The sequence below is a fragment of the Girardinichthys multiradiatus genome, chromosome 2 (genome assembly GCF_021462225.1).
Source record: "Girardinichthys multiradiatus isolate DD_20200921_A chromosome 2, DD_fGirMul_XY1, whole genome shotgun sequence".
In the NCBI taxonomy this organism is placed as follows: Eukaryota; Metazoa; Chordata; class Actinopteri; order Cyprinodontiformes; family Goodeidae; genus Girardinichthys; species Girardinichthys multiradiatus.
In genome coordinates this window covers 51,263,809-51,280,296 of record NC_061795.1, presented here as the reverse complement: position 1 = coordinate 51,280,296, position 16,488 = coordinate 51,263,809, and the positions used below count along the sequence as shown (strand labels likewise).

Sequence of the window (16,488 nt, the reverse complement as noted above, 5' to 3'; positions counted from 1 at the left end):
CTACCTGCAGGCAGCCGCTGAGGAAATCCCAGCAGATCTGTGCCGGCTGTGCAGCACTCTGGGTCTCCACACCATTGGCATGCACAACCACCCATAGATTCACAGGTAAGAAAGCTAGTTAGTGCAAAAAAAAATGATGGAGGATTCTAGAGATAAAGCTTTAATCCAAGGAGCTGATCAGAGGTCAGTTTCTGATTGCTTGGTGCAAAGACGTTAGTAAAGTAGTGTCAGACAGTTAGTATAGAAAATACAGAACTTAACCAAGTCATGATTTGCAGAATTGATCTGATGATATAATGCATACCATTTAGCTCGAAGGGTTTCTGCTAAGGCTTTGAAAACAAACGATCACAGCTTTGGTTTGGACCAGGTTTGACAAGGCCATGACCATTTTAAAACGGATTCAGGCCTAAGAAGTAACAATAACTGGAGCCTGGCTGCAGGACAAAGATGCACTATTTAATCCAACATCTCTGATTTTAGATTTGACCCCCTCTGATCTCTGATCTACCTCAAGAACCAAAAAACTGAAAAATGTTTCGAGATTTGTAGAAAATCTCTGAAATGAAGAAAAGAAACTTACTTTATTTATTCAGCTTCTGCTTGGAGTTAGAAGGGGGCTCAAAACAGAGAGGCAGAGAGATTTATATCTGCAGAAATGAACAGCTGTTAAAAATCTTTTAGCTAAAAACTTTCATCTTTTAGTTGAAATGTCTCTGTGGCTCTTGCTGCTTTTAGCTGTGTTCATAGATGTTCTCTCTGCTCCGGCTGTAGATCTTTGTCTGTGAAATGGTTCAAGGCTTCAACTGATTCTAATTAACTTTAAATACTGAATATCCCTTGGATATTTGAGACAGACTCAGTGTTGCTGTGGGTGGTGAGCTATGTGCAGTCAGTGTGCAGGGTTGGTTAAAGCTACCTCCTCCTCCTATATGATGGTCACCACTTTCTGTCTCTGATTTAAACTGGTTGGATCATCTCCCACCTGTGGAGCTTCGTGGTAAAGCAGCTTATGGAGCTCTGCTACTGAACAAGCTTACTTCTCTACATTCTGATGGCCGGTAACTGTTGCTGTCTGTGGCTTTCATCTCTTCTCTGAGTTGAATTTTATGGCACCAAGAGTTTAAATTGACTCTGAGAAACATTGAAGTCATCTTCTTGAAGTAGTTCAGGGTGCAGATGTGTCTGCTTTGGTACTATGAAGGGTCTGCTTTAATGAGGATACTAGAAAGTATTTGTCAGTATTATAATCAGTAGTATTATCAGTACTATGATCAGTATTACATGTTGAGGCTGACTGTGTATTTGTTAAGCAGGATGTTTAACTGGGTGGCGAAAGTGGTTCCTCAACCTGCTGAAGCTCCGGGGCCAGTTGAAGCTTCCAGGACCACTGCTGCTGTAAGACTACTGCTGGAATTATTTACAGTGCTGTGCAAAACCTTTAAACCAACCCTTGTTCATTTTTCCTTCGCTTCCAAGCAGCCAGACTGTTTGAAACGATTTAGGTTGTTAGTTTTTCAAGATTCTGGACTTTGTTTCTCATTTGTTTTTGGACTGCTCCTTATGTCGGCATCATTTGCTAAGCGACGTTAAACTATGCTGATGTACGTACAGGAATCAAATCAGCCTAAGCCACTGAACAAACGTCACAGACTCTGATTTCTCAGATTAAGGAACATTATCAGAACACTTCAATCAGGGACAATAAAAAAAACAACACAAACTAATAAAAAAATTTCAAGAATGCATTTAGTTACACAAATTTTTAGATCATAAGTATTTAAATAAGTAAGAAAGGAACAAGAAAACAAACAACTAGGAACAGAAATATGTCCCTGGTTTTATTCTAATGCTACAAGGAAGCATTTTTTATTCATAAGAAATTAAATTGATTATTATCTACCACCTCCTGATCCGCCAGCTTCCAGCACCAGAATCTCAAACATAGAACTGGGAAAGATGGTGCCTACTGAGGGTCAGATGGCCGGTTTATTTCTCTGAACCACTGGCGTTTCTGCTCTGTGGTTCTCTCTCCTCAGCTCCTCTTTCAGCTGGAAGGACAGTCAGCAACAACCAAGCAAAACTTTGCTGGAAATTCACACAAAATTTTAGACAAACCCAGCAAACAAAAACATTTATCAGAACCACATTTGTTGTCAGTCCTCGGTCTGACCCGCTTGGATCTAGCTTTCCCCTGGTTCTGTTTTTCTGTTTTCTATGCCTGTGTCAGAACTGAGCTTCTGAGTCATTAAGAGGGCCGGATCAACCAATCAAAAGAGGACTTTTGATAAAGATTTGCCATGTTATCGAATAGGAAAAATTTATTCTAGAAATATTTTTTCCACAGTTTGGACTCAGGGTGAGGCCTGAAAATATGAGCAAGTATTCTGGTAGATAAAACATATTTCAATTCAATTGAATTATACTTTATGCTATATACTACATACTACACATTGTACATTTAAAATAATTCAATTCAATTCAGTTTTATTTATATAGCTCCAATTCACAACACATGTCGTCTCAAGGTTCTTCACAAGTCAGGTTCATTCATTCTAATTAATCGTAACCATTGAACAGTTCAGTCAGATTCAGTTATTTATTCAAATTGGATAAAAAGTTTTTCTATCTAAGGAAACCCAGCAGATTGTATCCAGTCAGTGACTTGTAGCATTCACTCCTCCTGATACAATGATCTCTGGTCTGGAGCTGTTTCATATTCAGGGTTTCCCATTTCTGAGAATAACACTATTTAAAGTTCACTAATTAGGGATTATTTTAGAAGTTTGAAATAATAAGATTATTTATATAAGGGACACTGATCCAGACCGAAAGCATTACGACAAACTTCCAGATCATGATAACATTCAGGAGTCCATCTATGCCGGAGGGGGTGGGTGAATCTGTATGAATATTATCATGAACTCCTGACTGTAGGTGACAGAAAATGGGACTGAGTTAAAGTTAATGTGTTTTATAAATCTAACTAAAGACAGGAGAACAAATCGTTTCTTTGTGACTCTTGGTAAGAATTTAACATTAACCAGTAGTCTGCTGTTTGGTGCTGGACTGAAAATGAGTGAAAAAGCATCTCAAGTCGAAGGAAAAACTTTTGGCTAAAGACCACACGGAAGTTTAGGATATTAGAAACTGGATCTTGGAAGTAAAACATACTGTAATATCATTTCAGTTTGTTTCTTTTAATATTTCTCCCTCTTTCTCTTCTATTATTGAGGAGCCCGTAAGAAACAAAGAAGGTGAGGATCTTTGGCAGCTTATTTTACATTTGCTATTAATCTAAATAATTCCTTGATGCAGAACCACATTTACATTATTTGATGCTTTCCAGTTCAGAATGCGTTTGTGAAAAACACAGAGGAAGCTTCAGAGGATGGGTGAAGTATTTCTGCACCAGGATGTACTTCATATGTATCCATGATGATGCATTTGAAAATTCTGACCTGTGTGTAACATCTACAGTCAGACCAACAGTGGAGTGATTGGATGGCTGTCTAATGGATTCGTCAGCGCCCTGCCACAACCTCCTGGTTCCCCTGTGCTCAAGGGGTCCAACTCAGATTTCAGGGTCAGTAACCAGAACTAACAGGAAGTTTGTTTGATACATCAGGCAGGTGGCGTTTCTGAGGAGTATTCAGTAAAGGTTAGGGATCTCTACCAGATAGAAAACAGTTGGAAGTTTGGAGTCACATTTAATCATACATGGTACATGGAGGAAAGGTTCTGATCCGATCAGATGATACACATTAAATTAAAGTTCTAAATGGTGGAATAATTTATCCTCCAAAAGGACTCCTGTATCAATTCTTTATATTTAAAGCCATTTAGATGTGTGTAATTTGAGCAAAGATAACATCTGCTAATAACCTGTGGCTACATTTTATTGTGACGCCCAGAGATATTTAAAGTTTATGACGTCATTTACTTTTGTTTTTTTTCTGCACCCCAGTCAGGAGAGGATGGAGATAGGTACAGTAGCAACGAACAACTTATCAGATTATATTTAATACAATATGTGAATGAAATGTGAAATTTACAGCTGTTTCTCTGTCAGGACGGGGGTAATCAGTTGGGTCACTCAGGGTCTGACCAAGGTTCTGCCTCAGCCCGATGAAAAATACAAAGAGGCGACCGAGACCAAGAACACTAATGAGGAGCATACTGAGGTGAGAGCTCCTCCTCCAATCAGGAGAACTTAATGTCCATGTGTGACTTTTGACTGAAGCAACTTAATACTGTCCCACAGGTGTGTGAGAAGATCATGTTCAGAGTTATAAAGGACTTTACAGTTGGAACGTATTCTGGTCACTGCCTTACAAACCAGGCTTCCAACCTGGTCAGTCCATTCATGCTAAATATTTTCCCCAATCACAGACCCGTTTAAAACAGGTCTGTGAGAATTAGATCTTGTCTCTGAAAGGTTAACTGCAGGAGAGCTTAAATTAGTAGAAACTGAGAACTGGATGAATTGATATTTAAAAAAATTAAGTTTAAGATTCACAAAATCTGCATTTTCTTAAGACAGCGGAGACGATCTCGGAAAAACAGTTTGGGTCGGGTTAATTACCTTTATTTTAAGCCTTATGCTTTCATCTGTCTGACAGGAAAACATCTATCTGCTTACAGCAACGTAGCCATGTTCATGTTCACCCTGCTTCTTTATTTCTGTCCTTATCTCCTAATGGGTTCACAACATTTACACACTGCCATGCACAGCAACATGCCATCATTATTACTCTGATAAAACACCTACTTACCTGAGGAAACAGTCTGAGCTCCTGAGCAGCTGAGCTCCTCCAGGGTCTGCAGCCATGTCTGGGTCACCCTGGAGGAGCTCAGCTGGCAGGTTCTCACTAAGAGACTCTGTTGCTCACAAGAAATAAAAAATATTAGGATGGTTTCAGCTCCCCCTGTCAAGACACCAGGTCACCTATAGGGGGCATGCCTCGCAGTTGGAGAATTCACTTTTTAAAGACAAGATAAAAAATCAAATATATTTAGCTCAGCTTGAGTTGTTTTTTATAAAGGGTAACAAATTTGGACCAAAACAATACAAGAAAGTATAAGGAAAGGTTTCTAACATGCGTTTTTTCTATTTGAATGCTTGATTTGATTGCAGGTGTTTGATGTGGCAACAATGCCAGGTATGCTTTTTAAACCAGAACTCTTTGAATTAAGCAGATATCTTCTCATGAGTAGCGATGACTGATTTATTGTTCTAACTGGACATGTGGCATTTGTTTAAAATACAGACTATGATCCGCTTCCACACGTCCCTGTGGTGGAGGTAGTGTCAGAGGAGGAAGGGTCGGAAGTGGAGAGTTTGACCCCTCAGTTTCCTCCTAAGTAGGTATAATCACCTTCAACGCAGCACTTTTTACACCTCATCATACAGTACAGACCAAAGGTTTGGACACCTTCTCATTCAAAGAGTTTTCTTTATTTTCATGACTATGAATATTGTAGCTTCACACTGAAGGCATCAAAACTATGAATTAAATCATGTGGAATTATATACTGAATAAAAAAGTGTGAAACAACTGAAAATATGTCTTATATTCTAGGTTCTTCAAAGTAGTCACCTTTTGCTTTGATTACTGCTCCACACACTCTTGGTATTCTGTTGATGAGCTTCAAGAGGTAGTCACCTGAAATGGTTTTCACTTCACAGGTGTGTCCTGTCAGGTTTAATAAGTGGGATTTCAAGCCTTATAAATGGGGTTGGGACCATCAGTTGTGTTGTGCAGGAGGTAGATACAGTACACAGCTGATAGTCTTACTGAATAGACTGTTAGAATTTGTATTATGGCAAGAAAAAAGCAGCTAAGTAAAGAAAAACGAGTGGCCATCATTACTTTAAGAAATGAAGGTCAGTCAGTCCAAACAATTGGGAAAACTTTGAAAGTGTCCCCAAGTGAAGTCACAAAAACCATCAAGCGCTACAAAGAAACTGGCTCACATGAGGACCGTCTCAGGAAAGGAAGACCAAGAGTCACCTCTGCTGCAGATGATAAGTTCATCCGAGTCACCAGCCTCAGAAATGGCAGGTTAACAGCAGCTCAGATTAGAGAACAGGTCAATGCCACACAGAGTTCTAGTAGCAGACACATCTCTAGAACAACTGTTAAGAGGAGACTGTGTGAATCAGGCCTTCATGGTAAAATAGCTGCTAGGAAACCACTGCTGAGGACAGGCAACAAGCAGAAGAGACTTGTTTGGGCTAAAGAACACAAGGAATGGACATTAGACCAGTGGAAATCTGTGTTTTGGTCTGATGAGTCCAAGTTTGAGATCTTTGGTTCCAACCACCGTGTCTTTGTGCGGCGCAGAAGAGATGAACGGATGGACTCTACATGCCTGGTTCCCACCGTGAAGCATGGAGGAGGAGGTGTGATGATGTGGGGGTGCTTTGTTGGTGACACTGTTGGGGATTTATTCAATATTGAAGACATACTGAACCAGCATGGCTACCACAGCATCTTGCAGCAGCATGCTATTCCTTCCAGTTTGTGTTTAGTTGGACCATCATTTATTTTTCAACAGGACAATGACCCCAAACACACCTCCAGGCTGTGTAAGGGCTATTTGACCAAGAAGGAGAGTGATGGGGTGCTGCGCCAGATGACCTGGCCTCCACAGTCACCGGACCTGAACTCAATCGAGATGGTTTGGGGTGAGCTGGACCATAGAGTGAAGGTAAAAGGGCCAACAAGTGCTAAGCATCTCTGGGAACTCCTTCAAGACTGTTGGAAAACCATTTCAGGTGACTACCTCTTGAAGCTCATCAACAGAATACCAAGAGTGTGCGGAGCAGTAATTAAAGCAAAAGGTGGCTACTTTGAAGAACCTAGAATATAAGACATATTTTCAGTTGTTTCACACTTTTTTGTTCAGTATATAATTCCACATGTGTTAATTCATAGTTTTGATGCCTTCAGTGTGAAGCTACAATATTCATAGTCATGAAAATAAAGAAAACTCTTTGAATGAGAAGATGTGTCCAAACGTTTGGTCTGTACTGTACAAGCATACTGGGTTTGTTGTTCAGTGTTACAGTCGGCGCCAATCTACCGCTAATTGCACTCTGGGCCAGTAGGGGGCCCCCAGGTCTGCTTGTCAAAACTGTGTGGTTGTGTTTATTATGTGTGTACTTTTAAAGCATTTCAATATCAAATTAAAAGAAGTGAAAATCTTTACTATTTAAAATTCAACATTTGAAATTATTTTGATACATTTTTTGTGATTGTTTGTAAGCAAACATGATCAACCTGGCGCCTGACTCTACTGAGTCTGTATAGAAATGTTATTATCTTAATGATCTTTATGATATTAATGATGAATAAATGATGTAAAGTAACTTATGTGAAGCTCAAACATAACTCATACTCTGATCTGCTCAGTTAAGTTGTTGGTTTACTAGTGTGTGGCAAAATACTGTATGGGATGCCACAGGGTTCTGTTCTCTGATCCCTCCTGTTTTTGTTATATGTTTTTTCTCTTGGTCAGATAATCCAATAGTTCAGTGAGGTCTCATATCATTTATTTGCAAATGACCTCCAGTTGTACTGTTCATTCAAGGTGTGTGAGTGGTTAGGCAATAATAGTCTACAACTGAACTCAGAGAAAACTGAGACTCTTATCATAGCCCCGATAGTGATATCCCTTCCATTAAACAGCACCTATGTGATCGAAGTCTCTCAACTAAAAGCAAACTGAGGATTCTTGGGGTTAATCTTTGATGAGGCCATGTCACTGTATCACCATACTAGGCAGCTGGTTAAGAACTGCTTCTTTCATCTGCGTAACATCGCCATGTTAAGATCCATGGTGTCCAGAGATGAGCTTGAGATGATAACTCATGCATTTGTATCATCGCGGTTGGACTATTGCAAGTCTCTTTTCTTGTCTTAACAAGAAAGAGCTGGCTCGTCTGCAGTTAGTTCAAAACTCAGAACCAACAGCAAGGCTCACATCACACCTGTGTTAAAATCTCTCCATTGGCTCCCTATTGTGTACCGTGTTCAGTTAAAAATTTTAGTGCTAACTTTTCAAGCCCTACATGGACAGGCTCCTGCCTACATTTGTGACCTAATGAAGCCCTACAGCTAGACTCAAAGTTTGAGGTCATCTGGACAGAACCTGTTAATGGTTCCATGAACCTTCTTTAAAACAAAGGTGACCATTCTTTTAAAGCTACTGCTCCTAGACTCTGGAATGAACTTTCTCTCGAGCTGCACTCTCTGGACTCAGTCGATGTGTTCAAAAAGTTCCTGTTTGTTTAGACAAGCATTCCAGTCTTAACTGACCCAATGTTGCCACTTTGTACTGTTCCATTTTAAATGTTTTGTATTGAATGTTTTGATCACTGGGAACCCTTTGGGACTCTGTGTCTGTGAAAAGCGCTGTAGAAAAAAAGTTTACTTACGTAAGTTTACTTTAACTATAAAACTAGGGGCTGTGAAGTTATGCTTTGGTGGCTGGGGGGATTAACTGGAAGAGGGTCATAGAATCAGTCTGTGCTCTGGGCCCCAGATGATCTTGGGCCACTCTTGACATCAGCTGACATTATACAGCTCAAACCCTAAGGCAGCTCCCAACCAGTGGGTACAAACACCTGACAAGTTCAGAACCACCGCCCAAATGTTTTTATGGCTGACCTGACTCAATAACTCTACACACATCAGGTCATTGAAATAAGTGTTCTGCCAAACCTCTCTTCTTTACTGCAGAGTGGTGAACTGGATAAAGCAGATAATCCCCCAGCCTGTGATTCTGCCCTCTGGTGGCGTACCAACAGAACCTCCACCAAAAGCCTCACGCTCTTCTTTAGACAAAGGTACACCAATTCCACCAGCACTTCATTTGCACTAAGGACAATTTCTGACTTTGTTTTGATGCAGTGTCATTTTATCTTTTCCTCGGCTGCAGTTCTGTCTCCACCTGAATCTCTCAGTAGAATCTCACTGGATACTGAAAGCACAGCCTCAGGGTAGGTCTTCTTCAGTATTTGAGAAATAATTAATTAGTTTCCAGGGCCTCCTTTGTGATGTAACTGAGATCTTCTGAGTCAGGTGACTTAGAGCAGGGTCATATGGAATACATACAGCAGAGTGACATGAACCTTTATTTCAGTCGTAACTTTAAACAGAACCAACATTTTTAACACTATTTGCAAGCAGTGAGGTGTTAGAACTGCTGACATATGAACTACTGAAGGTATGCTGAAGTCAAAACCAAAGACCAGTTGAAAAAGGGCAGAGGTCAATTTAAACAATGCATGAGCAGAAAAAGAAGTAAACCAGAACAAAAACAGCCTTTATATCATGCTTTAAGGAAATCCTGATCCTCACATTGTCCTGCATGTTTTAGATCTTCACCTGCTCCAACCAACCAGATTTTTATCAAGCTCACAGGTTTCTGCAGAACATAGTGGTAAACTGTAGAAGGGAGCTGTTTCTTTAATAAGGCGCGTTTATGCGGGGACTAATGTAAACCATGCAAAGAACGACAAGGGCCGGAAAATACTGAGCAGGTCCATTTCTCTGCTCTGTCCTTCAGAACAAAATCCACAACCCCAGTTCCAATGAGTTGGAACGCTGTGTAAAACGTAAATAAAAACAGAAAATAATGATCTGCAAATCCAGTACAACCTATAGGCATCTGAACTAACTACAAAGACAAGATATTTATTGTTCAAACTGATAAACTTTATTGTTTTTTTGCAAATACTCACTCATGTTGAATTTGATGCTTGATGCCAACAAAGTTGGAACAGGGGCAACAACAGACTGGGAAAGTTGAGGAATGCTGTTTGGATCATTCCAGAGGTGAACAGGTTAACTGGAAACAGGTGAGGGTCATGATTGGGTATAAAAGGAGCATCCCTGAAAGACTCAGGTGTTCACAAGTGAGGGTGGGGCGAGGTTCACCACCTTGTGAACAACTGTGTGAGCAAATAGTCCAACAATTTAAGAACATTCTCAACGTACAATTACAAGGAATTTAGGAATTTCATCATCTAAAGACCATAATATCATCAAAGGATTCAGAGAATCTGGGGAAATCTCTGCAGCAAGGAGGAAAAGCATCCCTGAATGCCTGTGACCTCTGACCCCAAACGAGGCACGGCATTAAAAACCGACATCATTCAGTACCAGATATCACCATGTGGTCTCAGGAACACTTCAGCACCATTGTCAGGTAACATAGTTCATCTCTACATCTACAAGTTAAAACTCTTACCATGCAAAGACAAAGACACACATCAACACCCAGAACGGTGCCGTCTTCTCTGGACCTGAACTCATCTGAGTCCACGTTTCAGATTGTTTTTGGATATCATGGACGTCGTGTCCTCTGGGCCAAAGAGTAAAAGGACTATTGGGGTTGTTATCAGCGCGAACTTCAAAAGCCAGCATCTGTGATGGTATGGGGGTGTGTTAGTGCCCATGGCATCATGGATAACGGGCACATCTATGAAGGCACCATTAATACTAAGAGGTCCACCTGGAGCAACATCTGCTGCCTTCCAAGCAACGTCTTCTTCTGGGACGTTTGTCCTTATTTCAGCAAGAGAATACCAAGCCACATTCTGCACACATTTTAACAGAGTTCTGGTCCTAGACTGGCCCGCCTGCTGTCCAGACCTGTCTCTCATCAAAAATGTGTGGCTCATTATGAAGATCAGACTACGACAACGGAGACACGGAGCAACTGAAGTTGTTCATCAAGCATCAATGGGACATAGTTCTAGCTACAAAGCTTCAAAAATTAGTCCTCAGTTCCCAACCGTTTATTGAGTGTTAGAAGTAAAGTTGATGAAACACAGTGGTCAACATGACCCGGTCCAGTTTCACTGGAACGTGATGCAAGCATCAAATTTGACATGAGTGAATATTTGTAATAAAACTATAAAGTTTGTCAGTCTGAACATTAAATATCTTGTCTTTGTGGTGGATTCAGTTGCATAAAGGTTGAACAGGATTAGCAAATCATTATATTCTGTTGTCTGTTTTGTTCATTGTTCTAACTTCATTGGAACTGGGGTTGTGAGGACATGTTTAAATTCACATTTACATTTCTATTCATTAAGTGGCTGCTCACAGATCTGCCTCTATAGAAACAATGCATCATAATCTATATCTGTAACACAGAATTAGACAATAACAGAGAAATTTCAACTCTGTGTCTTTTTCAGTTTTAATATACTTTATAGGTTTCTCTACGGAGGATGTTTGCTCTGAATGAAAAGGAGTGTTTAAATGACATATTTCAGGATTTTTACACCTTGTTCCGACCTTTGTGTTTGGGCTTGTAACGTATTATATTTACAGTACTGTGAGAAAGTATTTACCCTCGACATGTTTTCTCGTCACACTTAAATGTTTCAGATTATTCGACTAATGTTAGTTTCAGGAGTGTTGAGAGGGTTACAAAACCACTTCTAAAGCTATAGGGCTCCAGCGAAACTCAGAGAGAAACATCATCCACAGATGGAGATAACATGAAAAGGTGAAGAACCTGCCCAGGAGATAATGGCCTTCCAACATTACTCCAAGAGCTCATCAACGATTCATCCAGGAGGTCAGAGAAGAACTCAGAACAACATCTAAATCTCTGCAGGCCTCACTGCCTAAATTAAGTTCATGATTCCACAGTAAGAAGACTGGGCAGAGATGACCTCCATGGGAGAGTTCCAAGGCCAGAACCACTGCTGACCTAGAAGAACACAAAGGCCCACCTCACTTTAACCAAAACATCTTGATGATCTCCAAGACCTCTGGGAAAATTTTCTGAGACAAAAGTGGACCTTTCTGGAAGGTGTGCGGTCCATTACAGCTAGAACCTGTTTCAGAAAGTCGGGTTAGTGAAAACTCTCTAAGTTCAGGGGTAAGTATGTGCATACCCTGGGTTTTTGGTTTCAGAAAGGAAGGTAGATGTTACCCTGAGTCACGTTACCCCTCCAACCTACTTGGTGAACCAGCCCTGCTCAGTAGATGAGTTTGTTGAACTAACCCTGGGTCTGGTCTACTTTCTAGCTGAGATCTGGGACAAGGAAAGTGTCAGAAATGGCGTGATCTTTTCTGGAGGAGCCAGAAATCTCCGTCAGGAGAGGGTGATCAGACTGATTAGATGTCCGAGCATCACCGTTTTTTGTCACAGTCAAGAACATTTAATGTACAACAGAGGTGTCCATAGTGTTCATCTCAAACATCTGGTAAAGTCAGATTGTCCTCCTCAGCAGAGTGGACTGTTTCCAAGCCTGTCAGGAGGGACACCGGACTTCGACCCCCAACAGAGGTTGTAGTTTAGTTCTGTTTTTATTTTTTTATCATCAGACACAAATCATTTAGATTTAGTTACATTTTATTTGAAACAGGAGCCTCAAGCACCCATGAATCCCCCCCAGCAGACTGTAAATCTTTGTGACTTGGATGCATTATAAGTAGCTTCCAATCTGATAAACTGTGGACACCCCTGCTGTGCAGTCTTGTGGTGTTTTCTAGTCACAGACCCACAAGACTAATAGAAGAATGTCAGAACTGCAGGAATCAGTGAAAGCAATAATTTAATCTATATCACATTTTGATAATCAAGCATTATCTATTCATACATTTCTGGGTTTCCAGGCATCATTGGCTGCATACATGACGTTACATTCGCTGCTGCTTCACTAAATAAAGGACATTATGTTTTATTTGTTTTTATATAATGTTGCACAGTTTTTCCATTGATGCTGAGACCAGTATCACCTGAATATGCTGCACCTCTAATCTAATTAATTAGAGTAACCTTGTTGATCCTGGGTTTTATTCTCTTTTATTCTACAGCCTGACTGGTTGTTCTAGTCTGTAGTCTGTTAACTTCTTCTATGGTTTTAGGGATGAATGAACCTGGATGCTTTCATTGCATTTTGCTTTGTTCCCCGCTGTTGGACAATAAAGGATTAACTTTCTATTTCTTATTGCCTACCAGTGTAAATCCAGCAGTTATTGATATTTTATTCAAACACATAAAATCCTTCACCTCTGTGGACTGATGCTTCCTTTCTGATTCCACGTTTCTGTTGTCTTGAAAGTACACCTTGTACAGCTGTTTCACAAGGAGCTTTAGGGACAGAAAGTATCTCAGTTTCAGTTGCATGTCTGCTCTTTATGATATTAAGTCATGGGCCAGCCTTTAACGTCTTACACATCATTAGGTGCACATGTTGGATTGACTTGACTTGGTAGTGTAATGGTCTGGGGCTACTTTACTGCTTCAGGACCTGGATGACTTGATGTGGTTGATGGAACCATGAATAATTATCTCTAGCAAAAAATCCTATGGAGAGTGTCCTACCATCAGTTTGTGACCTTAAGCTTGAGGACCCTGAGTTCTGCTGCAGAACAATGATCCAAAGTTCACCAACAGGTCCACCTCTTAATGGCAGGCAAAAATAAATGAAGGTAAATTCATATCTATGCTGGATGTTTAGAAATATGGAAAAGGATGAAAATGAGCGCATGGCTCCTGAGAATGCAGCTGAAGGTCACTAAACAACGAAGACATTTTGTAGAGAAAACAGAATTCAGGGAAAAATTGATACCACAATGGCCGCATACGAAATGTGTAGTTTTAGCACAGTCTGCAGCTGGAATGTCAGGTCATGTCATAGCGGCATCAGGTTGGACAGCTAAGAGACCAGCCGCCAACCCAGCCCAGGCTGCCTGGAAATCTCAGTGCTGAATGACCTCTTGTGATAAAAACATCAAATTAAAAAAGCTTATGTTCAGACAGATGGTGTAGTTTCTGCTCCAGTTCTAACCAGCTTTATTTCTCTGAAGCAGCTTGAAATCTCACTTCTGTACACATTTCAATTATTATATAATTATTAAAACAATTATTTATGTATTTTAGTACTTTGAAGATTCTGGCAACAACATATTATGAACCAGTTTAGATTAAACATAGTGTTCTTCTGTGAATTGATACTTGTTATAGGGTCAGAATGGACCTGAAAGGAACCATTATCTATTACAAGGTGAATAGTGATTGCCCCCCCACCCGTGAAAACGTAACTGAACTGTGGTTCATCACACCTGAGTTCACTTTCTCTAGACACACCCAGGCCTGATTACTGCCACACCTGTTCTCAATCAGGAAATCACTCAAATATGGCCTGCCTGACAACGCTAGACATCATGCCAAGATCCAAAGAAATTCAGGAGCAAATGAGAAAGAAATGAATTGAGATCTATCCGTCTGGAAAAGGTTATAACACTAAAGCTTTGGGGCGCTAGAGAACCACAGTTCATCCTCAAAAAGAACACATGGAAAAGTGGTGAACCTTTCCAGGAGCGGTTAACACACCAAATCTACCCCAAGAGCTCAGCAACGACTCATCCAAAAGGTCTCAGAAGACCCCACAGCAACATCCAAACAACTGCTTGCCTCAGTTAAGGTCAGAGGTCATGCCTTCCCCATAAGAAAGAGATGGGGCAAAAATGGGTTCCAAGACCAAAACCACTGCTGAGCAAAAAGAACATTAAGCTTGTCCCAGTTTTTCCAGAAATCTTGATGATCCCCATGACTTCTGGGAAAATACTCTGTAGACAGATGAGACAGAAGCTGAACCCTTTGGAAGGTGTGTGTCCCGTTACATCTGGTGTAAAAGTAACACCACATTTCAGACAAAGAACATCATACAAACAGTAAAATATGGTGGGGGGTGTGATGGTCTGGGCCTGTTTTACTGCTTCAGGACTTGGAAGACTTGCTGTGATAAATGGAACCATGAGTTCTGCTGTCTACCGAAACCATCCTGAAGAAGAAGGTCTGGCCATCTGTTGGTGACCTCAAGCTGAAACTTGGGTTCTGCAGCAGGACAATGATCCAAAACACACCAGCAAGACCACTTCTGAATGGCTGAAGAAAAACAAAATGAAAACTATGGAGTGGCCTAGTCAAAGTGCTGTCCAGAATCCTGTTGAGATGCTGTGACTTGACCTTAAAAGGCCGTTCATGCTAGAAAACCCTCCAGTGTTGATGAATTTCAACAATTCTGCAAAGCAGAGTGGGTCAGAATTCCTCCACAGTTCTTGAAAAACTCACTGCAGTTTTCTCCTTTAATAATAAAAACCTTTATTTCAAAACTGCAATTTGTGTTTACTAGTTGTCTTTCACTAATATTTAAATTGGTTTGATGATCTGAAACACTTTAGTGTGACAAAGATGCAAAAAATAAGAAATCAGAAAGGGAGCAAAGACCTTTTCACACAACTGTATAAACATATTACCTGTGAGAACAAACTGTTTTCCCAAAGCACCGTAACTGACCGAAAGAAGACAGAAGTGACCTCGTTATATACATTTAGAAACCCGAAGGCACATCTGAGGCAGCTTCACCAGCGAAGCTCAGAGAAGATGGTTTAAATGGGATTTTCTGTGCTGTAGTCCACTCTCACAGCTTTATACTACAAAAAATAAGAATTAATCCAGTTTAATTTTCCTACCTACGTTTCTTCAGTTCATTGTGTTTCATTTCTCCACAGAGTCGTTGACTGGTTTGTGTCAGGACTGGGCTTGAAGATGCCTCAGCTTGTTCTTCCATCCAAAGATGAAGCTGAGGTGTTTCTTAATTTGTCCTTCACTTGGTATGTTGCTCAGACTTTTCAACATTCAGAGACTGATTCCAGATTTGTTTTCTAATTTTGCGTCAGGGTGATACTGAAGTGCTGCAGAAAGGTGAGTTGAGGTTCAGTTTATCTCCTTGTTCTCTGTTGTAGTTTAGAAAGCTGTCTGATTGGTATTTTATGGCCACAGTTCACAGTTCAGGCTAAAGGGCCAATAATAGGTGTTTTCATAAGCATTAGAAAGTAACTGACCCGAGGTCATTGCAGTAATGATTCAGTTTTCTATATGGGGGTTTGTAAAGTATTCCACATGTCTTCTCTGGAGCATTTTGTTCTTCCCCTTTAGTTTTTATGGAGGTGTTTTGGTCGGACGGTTGGAGCCTAACTCAGTCCCTCTTCTCCTTCTGTTTCAGGGGGGAAGGCACTGCGAGCCCCTTAAACAGCAGGAGGAGACGGCTGAGGGACGCTCTGATTCCCACAAACATGTAGAGAGAAAACCAGTACACAAACTGGCAGAACAGTTTTTTTTACTGGGACTGTTCAGCACAGACTATTGTGGCAACTGTAAAACATGTAAAAATGCCCTTACAGCCCTCCGTAAACTTTTTATGACTAAAAGTAATGAGGCAACCGAAACGTTCACTGGAATATTTTTAGCATGACCACATTTATTTTTGCTAAATTTAGTCATTTATCGTTTATGTGAAATTGTAGATTTATTGCAAGATATACATATATGTATATATACACATATATATATATATATATATACATATATATATATATATATATATATATATATGTGTATATATATATACATATATATACACATATATATATATATGTATATATATAT

General features: G+C 40.3%; 1 protein-coding gene across 1 annotated transcript in view; it reads left to right on the top strand.

The window, feature by feature from the left end:
* LOC124884049 overlaps positions 1-16,488 on the top strand; it is a 49,202-nt gene continuing 32,714 nt past the window's right edge. The window contains 13 exon segments of the mRNA XM_047391644.1: positions 1-105; positions 1,317-1,398; positions 3,236-3,257; positions 3,350-3,395; positions 3,481-3,586; positions 3,968-3,987; positions 4,073-4,184; positions 5,138-5,162; positions 5,271-5,364; positions 8,748-8,854; positions 8,947-9,007; positions 15,552-15,627; positions 15,720-15,744. Coding sequence (XP_047247600.1) covers positions 1,318-1,398; positions 3,236-3,257; positions 3,350-3,395; positions 3,481-3,586; positions 3,968-3,987; positions 4,073-4,184; positions 5,138-5,162; positions 5,271-5,364; positions 8,748-8,854; positions 8,947-9,007; positions 15,552-15,627; positions 15,720-15,744 — 775 coding nt within the window. The 5' untranslated portion in view covers positions 1-105; position 1,317.